Below are 19878 nucleotides of genomic sequence, written 5' to 3' on the forward strand. Positions count from 1 at the left end.
CGCCTTTTGGAGCAAAACATCAACTCTGAGGAGGATTCAGCCTCTGTGAGTCACCGTTTCACTCGTTAAACTGATTAACTGTTGGTAAATGTTTATCCAGTCCAGCCGTTTAGAGGAGAACGAGGTCCAAACTATTTGAGTGTTTTATGTTGACGACAGGTCCGTGAAGTAACAGAAGCAATAAATTAAAAAAATAAAAAACTAAGTTCAAGATTTCAAGTTTCATGTTTAGGTTTTGATTTGGCTGAATTAAGGTCGGCGTCGCTGATATAAAATGCAGTAACGTAAACACAGTTTCAACTTACAACATGTGACTGACAAACGAGACTTGGAAGAGCAGAATCTACAGCCCTGCTAGCGGACGTGATGCTGTACTCAGGCACAGTGATGCGTTGAGCTAAATGCAAATGTACACATGCTAACATGCTCACAGTGACAATGCTAGCGCGCTGGTGTTTAGCAGGTATAACGTTTACCACGGTCACCATCACATTTTAGCATGCACAAACAGTTGATGGGAATGACGTTAGTTTTGCGTGTATTTGGTCATAAACCTCCGCAAATTGAAATTTATACCCCGTGATGGCACTAGATGAAAATTCGGAGGATTACCAAAGTTAGCAATCTGTCCTGAGGGAGAATATTATGTTAATATCAAGTTATTTATTTAAGATTGCAAAGATTGGCAACACTGATCAGGTACAATGTTTACCATGTTTACCTTAGTTCATCATCTTTCGGACCAAATTAGACAACAGAAAATTTTGACTGATTCTGAGGAGGACATGAATGTATTCCAAACTTCACAGTAATCCATCCAATAGCTGTTGAGACATTTCACTCAAAACCCCAAATGTGACCCTGGTGGCTGTTCTAGAGGAAGAGTCTGGGGATCACCAAAGTCATTAGGATTTATCATTAGAATCTCTGAACCAAATTTCATGGGAACCCTTCCAGTAGTTTTTAAGACATTTAACACCTCTTTTTTTTTTTTACCAGACATTGCCACCTCTAGAGCCACACTGCTGGTGTCGTTAAAAAATGTGGGAAGAATCAGGCCTCTTGATGCTTGATGCTGAAGTTGTCATTGTATGTGAAAACAACTTTCCTTTAGGATTTAGCAAACTTCTTTTACAGCAAAATAACCCTTATCTATTTTTGCAGAATCAAAAATTAACTCAATTCTGCACAACAAGAAAAAGGCCACGGGTGCATCATTGGAGAAATCATTTAGGGTTTTTTCATCTCAAGATTTGCTCTTGCTGTGTAGAGCTATTTTCTGGGTCTCCACAGGCTGAGATCAGGGAGGAAAAATGGAAAGCTGCCAAAAAGGGAGCTCTGATTTTGAGAATCCTGCCTCGGGTTAAAAGACAATGAGCTATAGTAGGCTTTGATCTGTGTTCATATGCAGGGAGAATAATGATGGCTCCTTTGACCGGAGCTAATGATGTCTGTGGTGTGTAAGCGTACTGCAGAGGGGGATTTGTAGCCACACGGGCACCTCTAATGAGTTTTATTTGTTTTGTTTTATCCCCTCCACCTCCTACTCACCTCAGTACACAGCGTAATGAAGAAGGAGGGGTAGTGTGGGTTAAGAATCAGCCTTCGCTACACCTTCATGGAGCTAATTATCCAACCCTCACGAGGATCATCTCACGGCTTCACCTAAAGGAAAAGAGATTTCTCCTCCTCTCTCGACACATAATTCTATATTAACCTCCTTCGTTAGTCTACATTTGAGAGTGTCTGTCTGCATGAATGCCGTTGTTGCGGATGAGGCTAAATTTACTTGGCATTTTGAATACTAACTATTCCCCTCCATGGGTCTCAGTTCTGCATGCTGACTTACTGATGGATATAGAAGAACACAACGTAGAAGCTCATGTAACGAAGGGATCATGGGCAAATATATTCTTAACAGGTTTGTTCATTTATTTTGGTAACAGTCAAACTGACAGGTCTTTTGTTTAGCTTATCTTTTAGCTAAGACCAATATTTCATGTAATCTGGTAGCCTCATCGAATCTCTTTTTAAAAAAGAGAACAAGACTCATCGTGCGTACAAGAACAACACACATAAAGCAGATGATCAACAATTAAGCGACAAAAAATGTATAATAAAACACGTCATACGAGACATCAGATGATAAACTTTTAAAATCCTTACAGGGAATGAAAGACTCTAGCTCAATGGCAGTTTAGTTCGCCAACTCTAGGGTCTCTTGTTTCTTGTTTGCTAGATGTCTACTTCAGCTTTTCTTGGCTTTGGACATGGAGTGTCCGTTTAACAGCTATTTTCTGGAGGGCTTGGTGAGAGCTGGAGGGATTTAAGTGAACCACAATGGTTACCTGAAAGCAACTGACAGCTCCTCGGGCCTGACTGCGCAACTGATTCTCAGTGTGATCCGCAGGATGAGCAACACTTTGCCTGCACAGGGAGTAATTCAATTCAACATTAAAATGATCGGAAATTATGGCTTAATCAAGCTGTATGTGGAGTGTTTTATATGGGAGACTGAATTATACTTTGGTGTCTGCTAGGTCTACCCCCTAAAAGTTGATTACTCAAGTCATCAGTTAAAAAGTTCCTGAGTCAACTTGCATTTTGTCAAGTGAATCACTGCATTTTTTTTTTTCTTAGCTGTGTCATTGTCCTCAGAGCAATGCAGGAGCAACAGCATTGCAGGCTGTAAACAAGCAAGATGAACTAACCACAAAACTAACTGAGGAGGTAAGGATGGGTGATGGAAGCGAAGGGGTAGTGTAATGCAGTTGCACATACCCAATGAAGTCGGGTCAACTACTTTTGAACCAGACACGGGTACAACTGGCTCCTCTACTGCCGTCCAGCGTGACTGAGTGTTCAGCTGACAGGGCTGTCCAGCAGGAGAGGTGCTCCGCGGCGCGCTAGGATTTTATAACTGAATGATGATTTACCTCGTCCGGCTGTGTGGAAATCTGATGTTTTCATATCACAGATGATGAACAAAAAGCATTAAAACGTGGGTCTTATGGTTAAAACAAATAATGTGGGCGGATATGGGTGTTTAGTGTGGGGTGGATGCTTTGCAGGTGAGCTGAACTGACAGTAATAAGACGTCAGTAATAGTGTTGACTGTATAAAAATGAAAAATATTTATAGATGAACAAAAGTAAGAAGAATATACTGTAAAGGAAAATTTCAATACAATTCCCTTTTTACTATTTATGCTGTAGTTATATCTATCGAATGCACTAATTGCTCACTGTTCTGTTGACCTTCAGGGATAAAACGATGCAAGGCAGACATCCTTCGGCTCTGCAGCTGCACCGACTAATTATGGAACAGTTCCTATGTGTGTGTCTTATCTTTTTGAACAGTTACAGAGCAACCCCTCCCTTCTGTACTCACTAAAGGGTATAAATGCTAAGTTTTGTGCTCTTTGCCCATTGCCATACACTGGCCATTGCTGCGTGACCTCTGATCTCTGTATGCTTGAGACCATCTGCAGATCATGAATTAAACTTACAGAAAGACAAAAGTTGACTCTGACTATATGGAACGGAAAGAATTGCCACCACTTTGCCAAAGATGAAGCCTGCCCTCCCCGAGTCGATGAATTTAAATTTACTCATTTGGCAGACTGTTGTTTTGCCTCTATTTCTATCACCTCTTTTTCCTCTACTGAAGTTAGCATGCTAACCAGCTATCCGTGGCCAGGCTCATCACCTTCCAATGGTGAGTCACTGTAGCTTCCAGTCTGCCCTGAGGAAGTAGCGCTGCTCAGAGGGCGTATTATAACCTCTTGTATGGTAAACACAACTAAGCTCTTGGCAAGCAACCATCACCAACACCTGCTCCCAGCTAGAAACCATGTTTGGCAACAGAGAAAACTAAAGAAATTTAGTCAGCGACTGCTTATTTACATCCATCAATGTAAATGATCCATTAATCCATAATGAAAATAATCATTACCTGCAGCTCTATAAAAATAATTAAAAACTAGTTCCAGCTCAACCAACTACAAGAGTTAAATATCAAATGAATGCACTAAATATTAATGCGTGAGTAATAATAATTTAACAGTATATGACAGTATAACACTCACAGGGGCCATTTCTCTGCATTGAGTACTTTTACATTTTATACTTTAAGTACATTTTCCTGATAATACTTACATACTTTTACTAAAGGAACTGAAACCTTATTCCACCACTGGTGATAACTGTGAAGCACAATATTGTGGTGGTGGTTCAAAAGGTAGAGAAATAACTTTATGAAGAGAAGGTTGGAAGATTAATCCCTGGACCATCAAGGATATACTCTATGCACTAAGAATACTTTAAGAACATATACTTGAAAATACTTTTTAAACTTGGGTAAAACTTTTGTGTTAATGCCACATTAAACTACAACATAGACTCAGAACCTCTCCAGGGCGCAGCATTAAACTCTAATCCATCTGTCCCACTTCAGAGCAATTTTCATTCTCTCAGAATCATAATCACTGACACAGATGTTGCCTAAAAAGTGTGTCCTTTAACAGTATCGGTCATGGCACTTTCCCCACACAATACACGCCCTATCTCTCTGTCGGACGGCAGGTCCCAGTCCATCTCTTCCTCATTAAGCATATGTCTCACTTTCCATTTCAGACAGGAGATAGCATAGAAGTGCTCACAAAAGCACTATTTTCAGGCCCTTCTGCTCATCTCGTCTGAAAGTCTAATGAGAGCGGATCAAATATAACTGACACCGACGAGAGACAAAGGGAGAGGTAGCCCTCGGTGAGAGATGAGGCGAGGGAGAACAATGGACCTGAATGTGCCATCACTGCGGCGGTATTGAGCAGGAACAGGGAATGTAGATGATTCTGTAATGAGGGATTAAGTGGTGGATTATGGGTCTTTATTAAGATGTTTCTGATCCTCATTAGGCTGAATCTCATATCAGGGCATCAATTCCCCGCTCGCTCGCTGGATTGGCCGTTCTCTGGAGGAAGAAGAGACAGGAAAGAGAGAGAAAGAGTGAGAAAGAATGATAGAGAGACATTAATATGCTTTAATATGCTCCTCTGAGGCATATAACAAAAAATCTACGTGTATATGTATTTATCTTGTTGGAGTATAAGAGAATAATACACTCAGTTGGCAGTTTTGTATTGATACACCTAGCTAAAACTAATGCAGTCTAATACTAAAACAGTCCTGCAATAAATCCTCTGTAATGAAGGTTATAATGTTCAGTTTTTGTTGAAACTGTGTTAAAGAGGTGTTGATTCAACACCTTGATCACTTTGGAAAATGTGGTTTGCGGTGCTGTTGAACTGCATTGCATGATACAATTAGGTGTGTCTGTTATTTAGCTCACCCTCATTGGTTTGAATGGAATATAAATAGATGTATAACAGAAACACCTGTCAACATAACGCAATGCAATTCAACAGCACCACAAACTGCAGATGGCAAAATGGTCTTTAACACAGTTTCAACACAAACTGAACATTATCACCTTCATGAAGGGGTTGATTTATTGATGGACTGTTGTATTGGACTGCATTAGTTTTAGCTAGGTGTTCCTACTAAACTGACAACTGAGTGTACATAGCAAGCTAACATGCACTAAACACAAAGTACAGTTGAGGGTGATGGGAATGAATGTCTTTGCCTTGATAGCTCCTTAAAACAGGCAGGACTCAGACTTGGATAAAAATTCATCTTTACTTAAAGTTTGCAGACACAAGCCAGGGGGGAGGGGGGTGTCCATAGTGAGGCCTCGATTGGCAATTGGCAGACTTCACAGGTTAACAGATCAAAAAGGGCACGGCAAAAGATTGGCTGGGAATCATAAAAAGGTGGGTTATCAGGCAGGGGGAAAATGCTGGAAAAACTACACAGGTACAGCAAAATAGACAATCTGGCTGGGAATGAGTGAAAGTGGCCCTGCTATAAATACTGAGGGGACTAATCAGGGAATGGGGAACATGTGAGTAGGTGGGTGTGGGGAGTCAGGTGACTGGGAACGGTGGGAAGGGCTGGGATTTCTTCAGTTCAGATCGGAGTGGCAGGATCTGGAATGACTGAGTTGGTGAATGTGGAAAAGAGGCAGCCATGAATGAAAGAATAATGAGAGAGCAGATTTGGTCATGATCCAAAGTGTTGGACACCTTGAAGTGTTGACCTGATGATGGTGCTAGATGAAAAGTCAGGGAATCGTGCAAAGTTATTACAATTCACACCGTGGCTGACATGAGTGTTTGTACCAAATTTCTAGGCAATCCATCAAAATAGTTGTTGAGACGTTTCACTCAAAAACACAAATGTAGCTTCACTAGAGGCAAAGTCAGGGGATCAACTGACCAAAGTCATTACGATTCATCCGCTGATGTCTGTAAAACCTTTTGTGGCAATGCAACCAGTAAGTGGTGAGATATTTCACTGAACAGGTGAAAATTTTTATCTCCTGTTGGCATTATGTAAAAAGTTGAGGGATTACCAGAACCATTAGGATTTCTCCGCTGGGCACCATGGATATTTTTACTAAATTTCATGACAATCCATCCGAAATGCATGTGAGTTTGTTTTTAGTTTAACCACGATCATGCCATGATAATTAAGGCATTTAAATTGATAAAAAAGTTTCTTGCCGTTTTCTTTGATTTTTAAATCCATCCAATAGTTGTTGAAATGTTTAACTAAAAAACTAAAAATGATGATTATGGTGAAGTCATGGGATCACCAGTCAGTAAGATACAACCTCTGGGCACCTTGAATGTCTGCACAAAATTTCATGGTAATCCATCCTATATTTGCTGAGATATTTCAGTCTGCGCCAAAATGGTGGAAAAAACACAAATCTTACCCTTACATGTTTTCTCATTTGCATATTGTTACCATGTACATATAATATGTCATTTCAGTGAACCAGATCCAGGTTGTGTGCTTACCTGTGTGACTGCTCTGTCATTGTGCTCCATGATGACAACAGGACTGAAGGAACAACACAGTGGAGCAGAAACTAACCCACATGATCCCGAGACAATATAAATATTTACATCTCATGCCACCTCTGAGCGAGTCTGCAGCCAAATTGGAGCAGTGTTAATATAATCAGAGAATCTCAGCTATTCCAGTATTTATATGGCGTTGTCCAAGTTTACTATGCAAGACTCTAGACACAACGGTTTAATTTTCCACTCAGATTTAGACTAAACTTCCTCCAAGCTCAGTGCAACAATTTCAGCGGATGGAAGTGTTATTTATAACAATTGGGCGGCAGTTTGAGCTGTATGTGTCACGAGTTCTCAGATGCAAATCAAGAGGCTTCACGGATTGTGAAAAGACCCATTGCATAGAGCACATGGAAATCTTAACCCTTTAAATGAACTGTAGAGTTCTTCTTACTGAATGTTCACTGTGTGCTCTGCCCAGTGGTGGAAAGTAACTAAGTACATTTACTCAAGTACACAAAAAATGTGGGGACCCATAAAATGAAAATGAATGTTTTATCGAGTTCGTCACTGTTTTGTTTTTGCTCGCACATGAGGACTCACGTGCACACACATGCTCGTAGGTGATGCGATACACATTCCTGCCAGCGGTTTCACACTGATCTGCAGGTGGCAGTAATGCACCAGAAAAATGCACCAGCAAAGTGGTGGGAAGAAGAAGACTGCTAGCTAGATAACATGGATGTAAACAATGCACGTTTCAATTTTTTTTGTATTATCAGGCAATCATTTCATTCAAAAAGGTTGTTAGACCTCAGGGATATGCAGAGTGCATTTTACAGGGCACCTTTAATGCAACACTTCTTGTGCTTAATTCTTCCTGTTGATCCTTTTATTTACCTGATGTCCAGCCTATTTTTAGTGGTAGGGGCAGATGAACCTTGAATTTAGTGTATTCCTTCTGGTAGAGGCTAACTGGCATTTAGCTTTGGGGTTATTGCATTTTTTTTTCAACGTAATTGTTCATTCTACTTGGAAAATCTTCTACAGAAAACACCTAACCCTATCCCTGCCATTCAACCCTTATGAGCTGTGAAGAAGACAAACTCACGCCAAATCATATGGAATTACACGTGCACTCTTTATCTATTATTCTAAAATGCTCTATTCAAGTAACTATAGTTATTGTAGGCTACTGTATACACTCTGCGCTTGCTCATGAAAACACCCTGTCACTGACATACTGTACATATAAAAGCAGAGCGGTATAATTTGTCTGTTAAAATTAGGTCTCACGGCCGCAGGCCTGAGATCGTAAAGTCGTTGATTGTTGAGAAAATGTGGGTATGGAAATTGAAAAGCGAATAAATGAATGAAGATGAAAAACCAACTGATGTCTATCTACAACTATTCCCCCTGTGAGTTACCTTTGAGCTAGAAGTTTACACTGACCCACTCTGAATTGTTTGAATGCGAGGAAAGACCAGCAGTTCAGGTTATGAAAACTTTATTCAGTGCAAAGAGAGTCTAATAGCAGGTGTCGGTGATGCGCCTCATGCTCATGAACCTGATGATGCTCCCGCCCAAGTTAAGGAAGGTCCTGTGCTCGCCGGGCCTCATGTACATCATCTTGCCTCTGAATTGGGGCTGCTCGTACATCAGCCAGTGGCCCTCCATCACGTTGCAGGACTGGCAGTTGGACATGCGTAGACGGTCCGTGATGTTGTCACAGTCCTCTGTCAGCTCATTCATCTGACCTCCGAAGTTCTCCTTCTCGTAGATCCTCATCCTGAAGGGTCCCCTGTGCTGTGGTGCAGAGGAGGAGTGAGTTTAACTCTTTTCATATTCAAGCTTTATAAGGCTTGCTGTAAAAAATAATGGTATTTCAAGCCGTCCAGAGATGTCATCTACAGTAAATCTATTCCCGGTGTGAGATCTTACCATTGGGATCATGCGGCAGGACCTAATGCAGTCGCTCAAGCCCAGGACGCTCAGGTGGTCGGCGTACTCGCCCCCCCTCAGGAAGAACTGGTTGCCCATGTAGTTAGTGCGGTCGTACACCATAAAACAGCCTCTCTCCACCCTGCAGGACTGACACTTGCTCAGGAAGGAGGACATGTCGGGGCAGTCACTCATGCACTCGTAGGAACGACCCTGGAAGTTCCTGTCCTCGAAGAAGATGATCTGAAGGGGGGAGAGGGAAAGGCTTTGGTATGCGTATGTGAAGTATATGAGAAGCACAGGTGTCATGTGTTCAAGTTTAAACCTGCACTATTACTTTTTTTAGGGAAAATGTGAGAAAAATCCCATCTTGGCGACTCCAGCTTTCTTTGGATATAGAGTTGTTCAGAAGAAAGCTTGGATTTCACTCTTGAGTTTACTTCAAGTGCATCTTTAAACCTGCAATAACTGACTTTTTCTGCCACATGAGGCAGTGGAAAGAAGCTGTAGACAAAACACTGACATGTTATCGAACTTCTTAGCAAACAGTTGCCTATTTTCACAGATTTGGAACAACGTTATACTTAATTTGGAGTCTGCTTCAGGTCAAATATTCACTCACTTACCCTGCTCATCATGTTTATTCCAGTGGAAGTCATTTTGTCAGTGGGCCCTGCCGCCGCCGCTGCTGCTGCTGCTGCTGTTCTTGCGCTTGCACCAAACTGTTCCCTGCCTAGTTTAACCCTTTTTCTTTTATACCTGCCCCACTGACTGGCCCTTTGTCTAAACCCCCTGAGCCAGCAACGACGCCATAGAAATGCACAGAATATGAAGGGATTGTCCACATTTCCAGGGGCCAGTGGGCTCAGAAATCTTTTCAGGGGCCATTTCTCGTACAACACTGGGGTGACATAAAGGGTGAAAGGGTTAACAATATGCGGTCACACCTTGACATTGTTTTTTCAGTTTGACATACACTTTTTTCTCAGCAACAGCATTTTTCTGTTTTTTTTTTTTTTGTTGTTGTTGTTCCTGACATCTGGTGTGTCATTTTGTAGTGTCACTGATTTGAGCTCGTTGTAGTGCATGAGGAAAACATTTTTAAGCACTCTCTCTTCATCTGTGTAGGTTTCACGAAAACACCTAATGACAGACCCATCTGTAAAAGCAAAGTAATAATAATTTTCTGAAAGTTAAACACGGCAAAAAGAGTATTATATAAGAAACAGGAAAAACCTGCATTTGAAAAATATGGTTTCTAGTGCCAGACAAACACTGTGTAAGTGATTATGAGGTTACAACCAGTGATACATGGTAAATAAAACAGAAGTCAGTAACAAAGTGATATTTAAATACATAAAAACATAATTCAAAATATATAAATGTTGGCACATAGTTGTTTCGGATGTTAGTGACTTGGAAATAAAATGAAATTAAAATTTATGTATTTTTTATATCAAGCTGCTTACTTCATTTCACATTAATATAATGATTTAAGTGTGACGATGATGATGAATAACTTCTGGTGAATTTTCAGGTAATTGTCACATCCTATAAATTTTTTCTGAATTATGTAGAAATGAGTCCATTGTAATGAGTATTTATCCTTCACCCAGTGCCAGTCAAAGCGTTTGACTGTATTCTACCAATATGGGACATCTAACAAGAAAATGAGTATTTGGAATAAATGAGGTGAAAGTGTTTTTAACCTTTAAATTTAGTGGAAATTAACTTGATCTAACTTCAGATCTAATTAGGCAGTGGTAGCAGATAAAATACTACCTTCGTTTCTAAGTAATGTTAATATACAATAGGTGTTTCAGAACGTTTTCAATCAGTTTCTCCAGTTTCTAGATACCTTTTGTAAGAAACCAGAATGCTCAAAGATGGTTTATTCTTTGTCTTTTTTTAATTGAACAGCAGTTTGCAGGCATTGGATGTTAGATAATGGTCGATAGTGAAAGATGATGATAAGACTGTGGATGTATTCCCTACCAGCACCGTTGCTTTCCTGTCAAGAATTAAAAGATAAATCGTGGTAAATATATACCTTTAGCTTGTAACATGGTTTTTAGCTGTTACTCTTTTTTTTTTTCCCAACAGTCACCTAGGAGAGTAGCTGGGAGCGAGAAAACTAGTTAGTTTCTCTCGGGTAAGTCGGATATAGGTTTATATGGATGAGATTGACCCCCACAGTACATGTCAGAAAATTAATTGGCAACATTTTTGAGATGATTTGAGATTAATCGTTAAATTTATTTAAGCAAAAAAGTCTGGTGTCAAATTCTTTGATACCAGCTTTTGATGTGAATATCTGATAGTTCCCCTACTTTTCTATGAGAGCAAACACAGACTATTTGGGTTTTTGACTGTTGATCCAAAATAAATAAATAAATAAAAGCTATTAGAACATGTTAGATTGGGCTTCAGGGAATAACTTGCTCCCACGATTTTCTCCCACTTCTTTTACACTGAGCAACCAATTGATTGTGAAAGAAAACAGCTGTCAGACCTAACTGCAGTGGAAAATAACTGTTGGTTGCAGGCTAGCAGTACTTCTGTGATGGAAAAAAAACAAACTGAAGAAACAAAAAATTGTGATCAAATTATATACAGGAGATCTGAAAGATACGGAGTGAGCCTACAGGAGCATGATGTAGTTATTGGTACAGGTGTGGTAATGGATTTACTAAGAGAGGAAGGCCCCCCCCCCACAGTGCATACTTGCCCCCCCCGCACCACAGTGCATACTTTATGTACGAGGCTCAGGCCATTGTGCTGCACCGCCGGTCTGGGGCCCAGACGGCAACCCGGCCTTTGTTTACATAAACTTTAGGGGCGTGGTAGTTCCACTTCTCGCCAAAGGATGGCGCTGTGACGCGTTGCCATACTCGCCGTGTGACTCTCTTGTCCTGGTAACAAAATCTGTGTTGTCAAACGTTGCTAAGGAAGTCAAAGAGCTATCGTTTTTTAAAATTTACCACTCTGAGACCAAACAGCAGTATACAAGAGGTAACTTCACTTCAGCGTGATAACACGCAAATAACCACACAAGACGGAAACTGTCAACATTACCTATTTATTAATACGATTTTTTAAACGTCCGCTTTAAACGTTAGCTCGGCTAGCCTGCATACCGTTACTGTTTTGCTAACATTTCATGGGTTTGCTAACTAGTTACTTTGGGGTTATTATCTTACTAAATTAACCTAGAGGGTTGACTAATGTTAGCGCTGTACATCTAAACATGACTTGCTGGAGGATGGCAGCTAAGTTAGCAGAAACCACGGCACTTTTGTTAAGCCATGAAATTGGAAAACAACACGATTTCTGGTGAGTCTTTTAGCTAAGGTTAGCATTAATTAGCTCTCGTTGCTAGTAATCATTTAAAGCTAACTTACTAACTAACTAACTGTAGTTGTTAGAGGTCACAATACTGTCCCTAACCAATGCCGCATGTTTAACAACTGTTGCTGATAGCTATGTTACAGAATCTTCAACGGCTCAATCACCACAAAGAGGTTTGTTAACTGATAAAACGCAGGGCTAAAATAACGGGTGCGTAAACCGTACCTTGCCTTTGCTGCTCTAAAAAAAATGGAAAAAATGCACCCAACCAGTCTCGATCTCGAAAAACAGAATAAAGAATAATACACAATCTTTAAGGTCTTTAGTATAGATCATTATCATATAGTCACATGAAAACGGCTCCTACAGTGTCTACAGTCATCTTGCTAACTTCAGATCGAGGGCTGCATTTGTGGCTAAACAAACTTTTACGGCCAGCGTTTCACCGAATCATTTCCTGCTCTGTATCTTCAGGTGTATGTTGCTCAGCAATGAGAGAGCTTTATCCACCTGACCACAGCTGGTCTCAGACATGACGAGAGGATGACTGAGAATGGAGAGGACAGCAGCCTCCATCAGTACCGTGAAGCTCCTGACAAAGGAGATTCAGGTGTCAGTGAGAGCAGGCCACTCAAGACCTCCTTAGTAGATGTCAAACCCTGCAAGGAACAGGATGCCCCAAAACTCCCTGCTAGAAACGGAGAGGGAGAGATAAGTCCGTACCACCCTCGGCCACCCTCACTCCCCAGGCAGTCAAAGTCCAGCAGAAGTGGCTCAGTTGAGGAGACGGTGAGGAACAGGAGGCTGAGAAACAGCCAGGAGAGTCTGAGTGACCCGCCTGAGACTGGCTCCTCAACAGACTCACTTAAAGAGGGCCAAACAGCTCCAGCTCCAGTTGGGTTTGTCATCAGTAGTGCTGCTACCATTAGGAACCAGGACTCCAGTGCGAGACCCCTCTCGGCTGTTACCACAGGATCCCAAGTCTTCCGGGAGAGAGGGAGCAGCCTCTCTGAGTATGAAAGGAGGCCTCACAGCCAACAGAGTGACCCCACGGACCAACGGGTGAGGTCCACCAAGGTGCGTCTGTCTCCGGTGCAACCCATGGGGCCACTGCCTGCACTGGAGAAGAGCTTCGTGTCAGCCACTTTAAGGGCAGCTAATAGGATTGACAGGGATCGTTTGGATTATGCCGTGCTGGCCAGAGAGAAGCTCGGGGAGAGACTCCACAGGAACCTGAGCGACAGCCGCCTTCTGGAGAACATGGGGTCGGATAGTGCCTCTGTCAACTCCATGAAGTCCAGCTACAGCGTGCTTAGCCCCATCAGACCGCAGGATGTGAGGAACAGGTACAGTAGGCATAGCAGACCATGTAGATCATGTAGCTGGAGTGTTCCTCAGGCTGGATTTGAAGGCTCTTTTGTAAGGCTTACACTTTCTGGTGTCAGAAGCCTATTAGGAAACTGTCTCTTCCAAGGGTACCTAAGATCCTAATTTAGACAAAGGCTAGTGACTACGTAAAACCAGCCAAATTTAGAACTGGATCTGTGTATTTTTATCCTTTGCATCATTAATAGTCATTTAGTTGCACATATAGCTTACGTTGTCAATTTGTGTCAGACTGAGCTCTGCCAGGGCTTCACTACTTTACCCTTATGCTCATCAAAAGAAAAGAAAGTTACTATGCGCATGCACTGTTTACGAATTAGGTACAGTATCTTATGTCCACTACAAGGTTTTTAGTATTGATTGTACCCTCTGCTTGGAGCTAATAAGCATAGTATATCTGAAGCTTTGTTCACTATCACGAGTGAGGTAACACCAACAGACTGTTAATTTTGTCCTGAAATCAGGGCTCCAGACATTTAATACTTTGTGCATGTGCAGAGCTCACATCTCAACGTGACAGTGTGGAGGGGGATTAACACGAGATCAGAGGAGATGCTTGTTCAGCACAGTTTTTAACAGGAGGAGGAGCAAAAAGTGAGTCTTAGCCGATAGTCTTGATACACAGTCAGAGCCCAGTAGGGGAAAGTCAAATTTTTACTTTTAATTATTGACACAACATCTGAGACAACAGTCTTGCTTTCTCTTATATTGAATATTAAGATTTAGTTGTAATCAGTTGAGATGAAGCAGCCTTAACCCAATCACTGCAAGTCAATTTGGCTGCCAGCAGAAGTGCTAATTTTCCTTACCAACATCTATTTTCTAGGAGCTTTCTGGAGGGCAGCTTGCTGGGAAGCGGTGCCCTGCTTGGGGCTGAGGAGCTGGACCGCTACTTCCCCGACAGGAGAGTGGGCATCTACGTCGCCACGTGGAACATGCAGGGAGAGAAGGTACGAGGAAATCATGGCGCTGCCATGCCATCTCACCGACCTGGAACCCTTTCAAGTCTTATCACTGCCTGCACAAGTTCAAGCACCAACTGAGTTGTCACCAAGTTTCTGTCATTTTCAGGGGCTGCCAGCCAACTTAGATGATCTCCTCCTTCCGACAGACTCAGAATTTGCACAAGACTTTTATATTATTGGGGTCCAGGAGGGCTGTCCTGACAGGTACGATATGTTTCGATTGATTTTAATCATGACCACAGAATAAAAGTGAGTTATTATGATTGATTACTCTATCAGGGCTGTGAAGTCAGTTATACTACTGTGTATGTGACTGTGTGTGTGCAGGAGGGAGTGGGAGACCCGTCTTCAGGAGACTCTGGGACCTTATTACGTCATGCTGTATGCAGCATCACATGGTGTTTTGTATCTCACTGTGTTTGTCAGAAGAGACCTCATCTGGTTCTGCTCAGGTCAGTCCTACTTCACGTAATACCGGAAATAGACAGGAGTTTGGGAATGAATAAACTCCGCTACAGCTGAAACAGTTCGACCATTATTCGATTAGTTGATGGACAGAAATAATTGCCAACTACTTAGATAATCGTTTAGGTCATTCTTTCAACAAAAATGCCCCAAATTTCCCAATTCCAGTTTTTCTCAATAGTGAGGTATTGCTGATTTTCTTTTTCTTTTTAAATTTTAAAACGTCACATTTGGCTGTTGGAAATTTTAAGTGTGATTGTTTTGTGTTTTTTTTTTTTTTTGTGGAGATTTTACAAACGAAGCATTTAATGAGGAAAAAAACAGTCAGATTAATTGATCATGAAAATAATCATTAGTTTAAGCCCTAAACCCGTGCTTATATAATTTTTGTGTAATTCAGAATTTTGGAAGATGATATTAATATTTTGATTTGATGGTTACACATCTAGTCCACAGTTTGTGTAATGACACGTTGTCTCAAGTAAGTTTTAGAATAATGTCAGAATCAGCTGCTAGATCATCATTATTGGCCAAAGGAGGATTTTGAATTGGCGACATGTTTCTTCTCTGTACAGTGCACATGCACAGGGTTTTGTTTTTGACTCTAAGAGATTGGTAACCAACCACAACATTTGTTCTGTTGACCCACACAGAAGTGGAGCATGCCACAGTCACAACCAGGATCATCTCACAGATCAAGACCAAAGGGGCTGTGGGAATCGCCTTCACCTTCTTTGGAACTTCCTTCCTCTTCATCACGTCCCATTTTACCTGTGAGTAGAAAGTTTTCCAAGTCAGGGAGGCTGCAGACTGAAGCAGTGATTTATCAAAAACAAGAGGCTATTATCAGAGTGGCTGCCCATTAGGACTCGTTGGAAATTTGTACTAAAGTTAAGGAGGAATTGGGGCAACTTAGCGAAAGAGTATCAACAAAAGGGAAATGTGCCTCTTCTCACGGCTAGAAAAGAAACAATAATGTTATCATTTTTACTTCTTGGGCACTCTGGCATGTTCACTGTAAAAATTAAGCACTGTCCACACAGCCTATGAGAGGCGTTTATTACTTATTACACTACTTATTACACCATAACTGCTTTTACATGGGCCCGTAGTAATACATATTTCCATTTAAACTTTGCAACATTGACAGCTTGGCAGTCTCACACGTTTCTAATTTGTTATTCTCTTATTCCTCCAGCTGGAGACGCCAAAGTTTACGAGAGAATACTCGATTACAACAAAATCATCGAGGCTCTAGCTCTTCCAAAAGGCCTTCCAGACACCAACCCTTACCGCTCCATACCCTGTAAGACTCTTTTAAGTTACCGTGTGTGAAAGATGTGAACAATCAAAACAATAATGATGGCGGTGTTTCTGCACCCAGGGCTGATAAAATGTAACATGACTGGACTTTAAGAGCCGCTGCAGTAAGCCTCATATTCAGTTTTAAAACATCATTTTTCTCAAACGTAACAATCTGCTAGCAGGATGCATAATATTTTATGTACTTTTCAAAAGACAAATCTGTCTTAAAACAAGGTATTCCTTCACTGGATTCATGGCAGTTCACAGATTATGTTTTAGCCTGATCCTATTGGCACATTTTTTCATTTTTTTAAGTAAAAACTGGATTGATTGTAACATTCAGAACTACATTAAAATGTTTTCAGATGCAATGTTATTTGCACCGTTAGGGTTTGAACAAGTTGCTCCCCTTTCTTTTGTGACGTTTTTAGCTTTAGGAAATCCATTTTTGTTTTTGTGTCCATGACCAGCTCTGCCTGTCTTTGCCCTTCGGATTAAAGCCTTGTTGTTGGTAAGAATAAAGGCCAGCAATCTTTGATAATCAGAGGATGTAATTTTTACTTGTAGCTGACGTCACCACAAGATTCGACCAGGTCTTCTGGTTTGGAGACTTTAACTTCCGGCTGAGTACGGACCGGGTTGATGTGGAGACCATCATGAACCGCACAGTAGGCAGCGATATGGACCCCCTGTTGGAGCACGACCAGCTCTCCAAGGAGATGAAGGATGGTATGCTTGCATGTAGGAGGCTAAATCTCTGGGAAAACTTGTTGTGTTTGATTGATCTCTCCCTGAGAATGTGCTTCTGTTTCTCCAGGTTCAATCTTTAAAGGCTTTCAAGAGGCGCCAATACACTTTCTCCCCACGTACAAATTCGATATCGGCTGCGACATCTACGACACTACTTCTAAACAGAGAACGCCTTCATACACAGTAAGAAGAAAATGAAAATTAAGCTACACAAGACTAAAGAAAATCACATGCTCTGTTAATACAGTCACCAAAATAAGCCAAACCTTTGGTTAAAGCTGCACTAATAGAAGTCTAAACTGGCCAGGGCAGGGTAAGTAAGAGTTAAACCTGTGTGTGTGTGTGTGTGTGTGTGTGTGTGTGTGTGTGTGTGTGTGTGTGTGTGTGTGTGTGTGTGTGTGTGTGTGTGTGTGTGTGTGTGTGTGTGTGTGTGTGTGTGTGTGTGTGTGTTCACAGGACAGGATCCTGTTCAGGAACAGGCAGGCTGATGAAATAAAAGTGCTCAAGTACACCACCTGCTCCAGCATCAAGACCTCGGACCATCGGCCTGTCATCGGCGTCTTCCACGTCAAACTAAGGCCAGGCAGAGACAAGTGAGTCACAAATAATGTTAGTGGCATCGTGTTCAGGATGCTTTCAACAATGTATTGATTTCTGTCAGCAACCTTTTTATATTATGAGTTGCTCTAAACACTTTTGTTATTAAAATAAATAATGCGAAGTCGTTACTAAATTAGATTCCTCCAGATTAATCTCTGAAATTGAAATGTGATCTGAAACTGACACTTCACTTTTGACTTCCCGTTACCATCAAGTGAGCATGAGACAGCTTAATATAGTTTTCCCTCTCCACACTGTGTTAACATGATTTATGGAGTACCGATATCAGAAGAGAGTCTTGTGGTTATTGTGATATCACCTCTGCCGTCCTTTCAGTTCACCATCTGATGAAAAATGGTGACACGTGACACAACTTATAAAGTTGCATTTTCACAACAGCTTAATGGATCTCAGTTCATTTAGTGTAGTTGTGATATATAACAATGCATAGCAGTACTGGCACCAGTTTTTTTATAGGGTCGTCCTCTGTCGTTGCACAATTGAAAATTCATGAGGTTGGAGAAGACTTTGATCAGTTTCTACAAATTCTAGTGCAGGGCCATTTTTTTTCCCCTACTGCTCGAAATCATATTGTGTTGAGCCCTGGCAAAGATCCCTTGAGTCAAAAGTATCAATAAATAACAGTTTTTTAAAAATCCTGCAAATAGATATTTTGGCCGTTTTCAGACACTCAGACAGTAAGAATTGTATTTTATGCCCCTTTAAACTGGATTCTTAATTATTTAAAATATTAATTGAAAACGTGGCATTTTCTGCATCCTGACCTCATAATATCTGCTGTACTCTATTTGCTTGTGTGATTGTCAGTATTCCTCTGGGTGCGGGACAGTTCGACCGAGGCTTGTACTTGGAGGGCATAAGGAGGAGGATCACCAGGGAGCTGAAGAGGAGGGAAGCCATGAAGAACCAAAGTAGCAGCACCATCTGCGCCATCTCTTAGACCCCTAAAATAGACTCTCCAGACCAGACCAAATCAGACCAGACCAGACCAGACCAGCTGGACTGGATAAAAACTGTGCCAGAAAGAGGCAGGTGGAAAAGGACCAAAAGGAAACCAGAGTTGTCTTAATGACACAGAACCCAGTGCTGGTTGTGATAGCTGAGCAGAGTGTGCCCTCTATTGGGCATTGTTTGGAACTGTGTGTGTGTGTGTGTCCTGCTGGTCGAGGGAAGTGGCTGGCTGTACTTGAGGGCAGGGACCTTGAGGTCAGACAGACAGAAGTTTGCAGACACAGCGGCAGTCTGGCCTTTATTCATTCAGCCCCCTCTACTCAAACAGGACTGGGACGGGTGCGGGGGGGGCTGCTGTCGTGGCTTACTCTTCAGTCACCTGCTGCAGTGTGAACTGATTTAACCTTGCTGTCTCTGTGTCACTGCGATTCATTCTCTAATTAATTTCTAGGTGTTTAAAAAGCATCGTGAACTACAGTGTTATTTTTTTTTTTAATGCTACATCATTGTTCAAATGCCTTGTAAATCAAATAGCGTACCAGACATAACTGCAGTAAGCATTTAAGTGTCTCCCATTGGTCGATTTCTAACTTGAATTTTATTCTAAGCTGAATGTTATGAGAGGTCCAGTGGGACTGAGGTAGGGAGCTGTCGTTCCATTATGTCTGTCATGAAGTCAAATATATAGTTTCAAGAGCGTGACATTAATGAGCGCCACAGTCATGAGGTTGTTACATGCTACTGTTGAATTTCAGGGATGTCAAATGTATTTGACAGCTTATATTAAACTTTTTTTCTTTTTAAGGAACTCGCCTCCTGTAAAACAGATGGAGCATTTTATTTATACTGTTAACGCCTGTCACTACTTTTTCTTATTAGGCCAAGTGATCCTTTGCAACAGATTGTAACTTATTGCCTTATCTGTCATCTCACTGCTGTGTAACTTCCTGTGTACTATCAACTGTCCATGTACTGTACTTCATGTATCACATTAATGAACTTGCATTCGCAGCATGAAAAGCAGTCTGCTCCGAAAAAAAAAAAAAAGTGCCTGTGGGTCTCATTTTCATCTCCTTGGGACTTACTATCTTTTTCTATGTCACCTATGATGTAACACCCATTAATAAATATTTTAAACTTTTTAAAACACACGTGTTTGTTGGTTAAATTGTTGTGTATTACACTGCAACGCAAGACCTTTAAAATATATATAATTTT

The 19878-nt window shown here is 41.3% G+C and overlaps 2 protein-coding genes across 3 annotated transcripts; one reads left to right on the forward strand and one right to left on the reverse strand.

The window, feature by feature from the left end:
* Positions 1 to 8455: 8455 nt before the first annotated feature.
* On the reverse strand, positions 8456 to 9564 carry LOC120805330 (gamma-crystallin M3-like). The gene is made up of 3 exons (XM_040155481.1): positions 9496 to 9564; positions 8870 to 9112; positions 8456 to 8734 (listed from the first exon to the last, which is right to left on the reverse strand). Exons 1-3 carry the CDS (start codon positions 9526 to 9528, stop codon positions 8456 to 8458), a joined length of 555 nt encoding a protein of 184 aa, XP_040011415.1. The 5' UTR covers positions 9529 to 9564.
* A 2210-nt stretch (positions 9565 to 11774) lies between these two features.
* Positions 11775 to 19809, forward strand: inpp5e (inositol polyphosphate-5-phosphatase E). 2 transcript variants are annotated; one of them, XM_040156476.1, is made up of 11 exons: positions 11775 to 11881; positions 12692 to 13563; positions 14430 to 14553; positions 14675 to 14772; positions 14896 to 15020; positions 15687 to 15806; positions 16232 to 16339; positions 16906 to 17067; positions 17156 to 17271; positions 17545 to 17681; positions 18517 to 19809. In XM_040156476.1, the coding sequence occupies exons 2-11, from the start codon at positions 12761 to 12763 to the stop codon at positions 18647 to 18649; spliced, it is 1926 nt and encodes a 641-aa protein (XP_040012410.1). In that variant the 5' UTR covers positions 11775 to 11881; positions 12692 to 12760; the 3' UTR covers positions 18650 to 19809. The 2 variants fall into 2 exon arrangements, with proteins under 2 accessions (XP_040012410.1, XP_040012411.1); XM_040156477.1 differs by lacking the exon at positions 11775 to 11881 and adding an exon at positions 11892 to 12202.
* Positions 19810 to 19878: the final 69 nt, after the last annotated feature.

This window comes from Xiphias gladius, chromosome 19, assembly GCF_016859285.1.
Source record: "Xiphias gladius isolate SHS-SW01 ecotype Sanya breed wild chromosome 19, ASM1685928v1, whole genome shotgun sequence".
Taxonomy (NCBI): Eukaryota; Metazoa; Chordata; class Actinopteri; order Istiophoriformes; family Xiphiidae; genus Xiphias; species Xiphias gladius.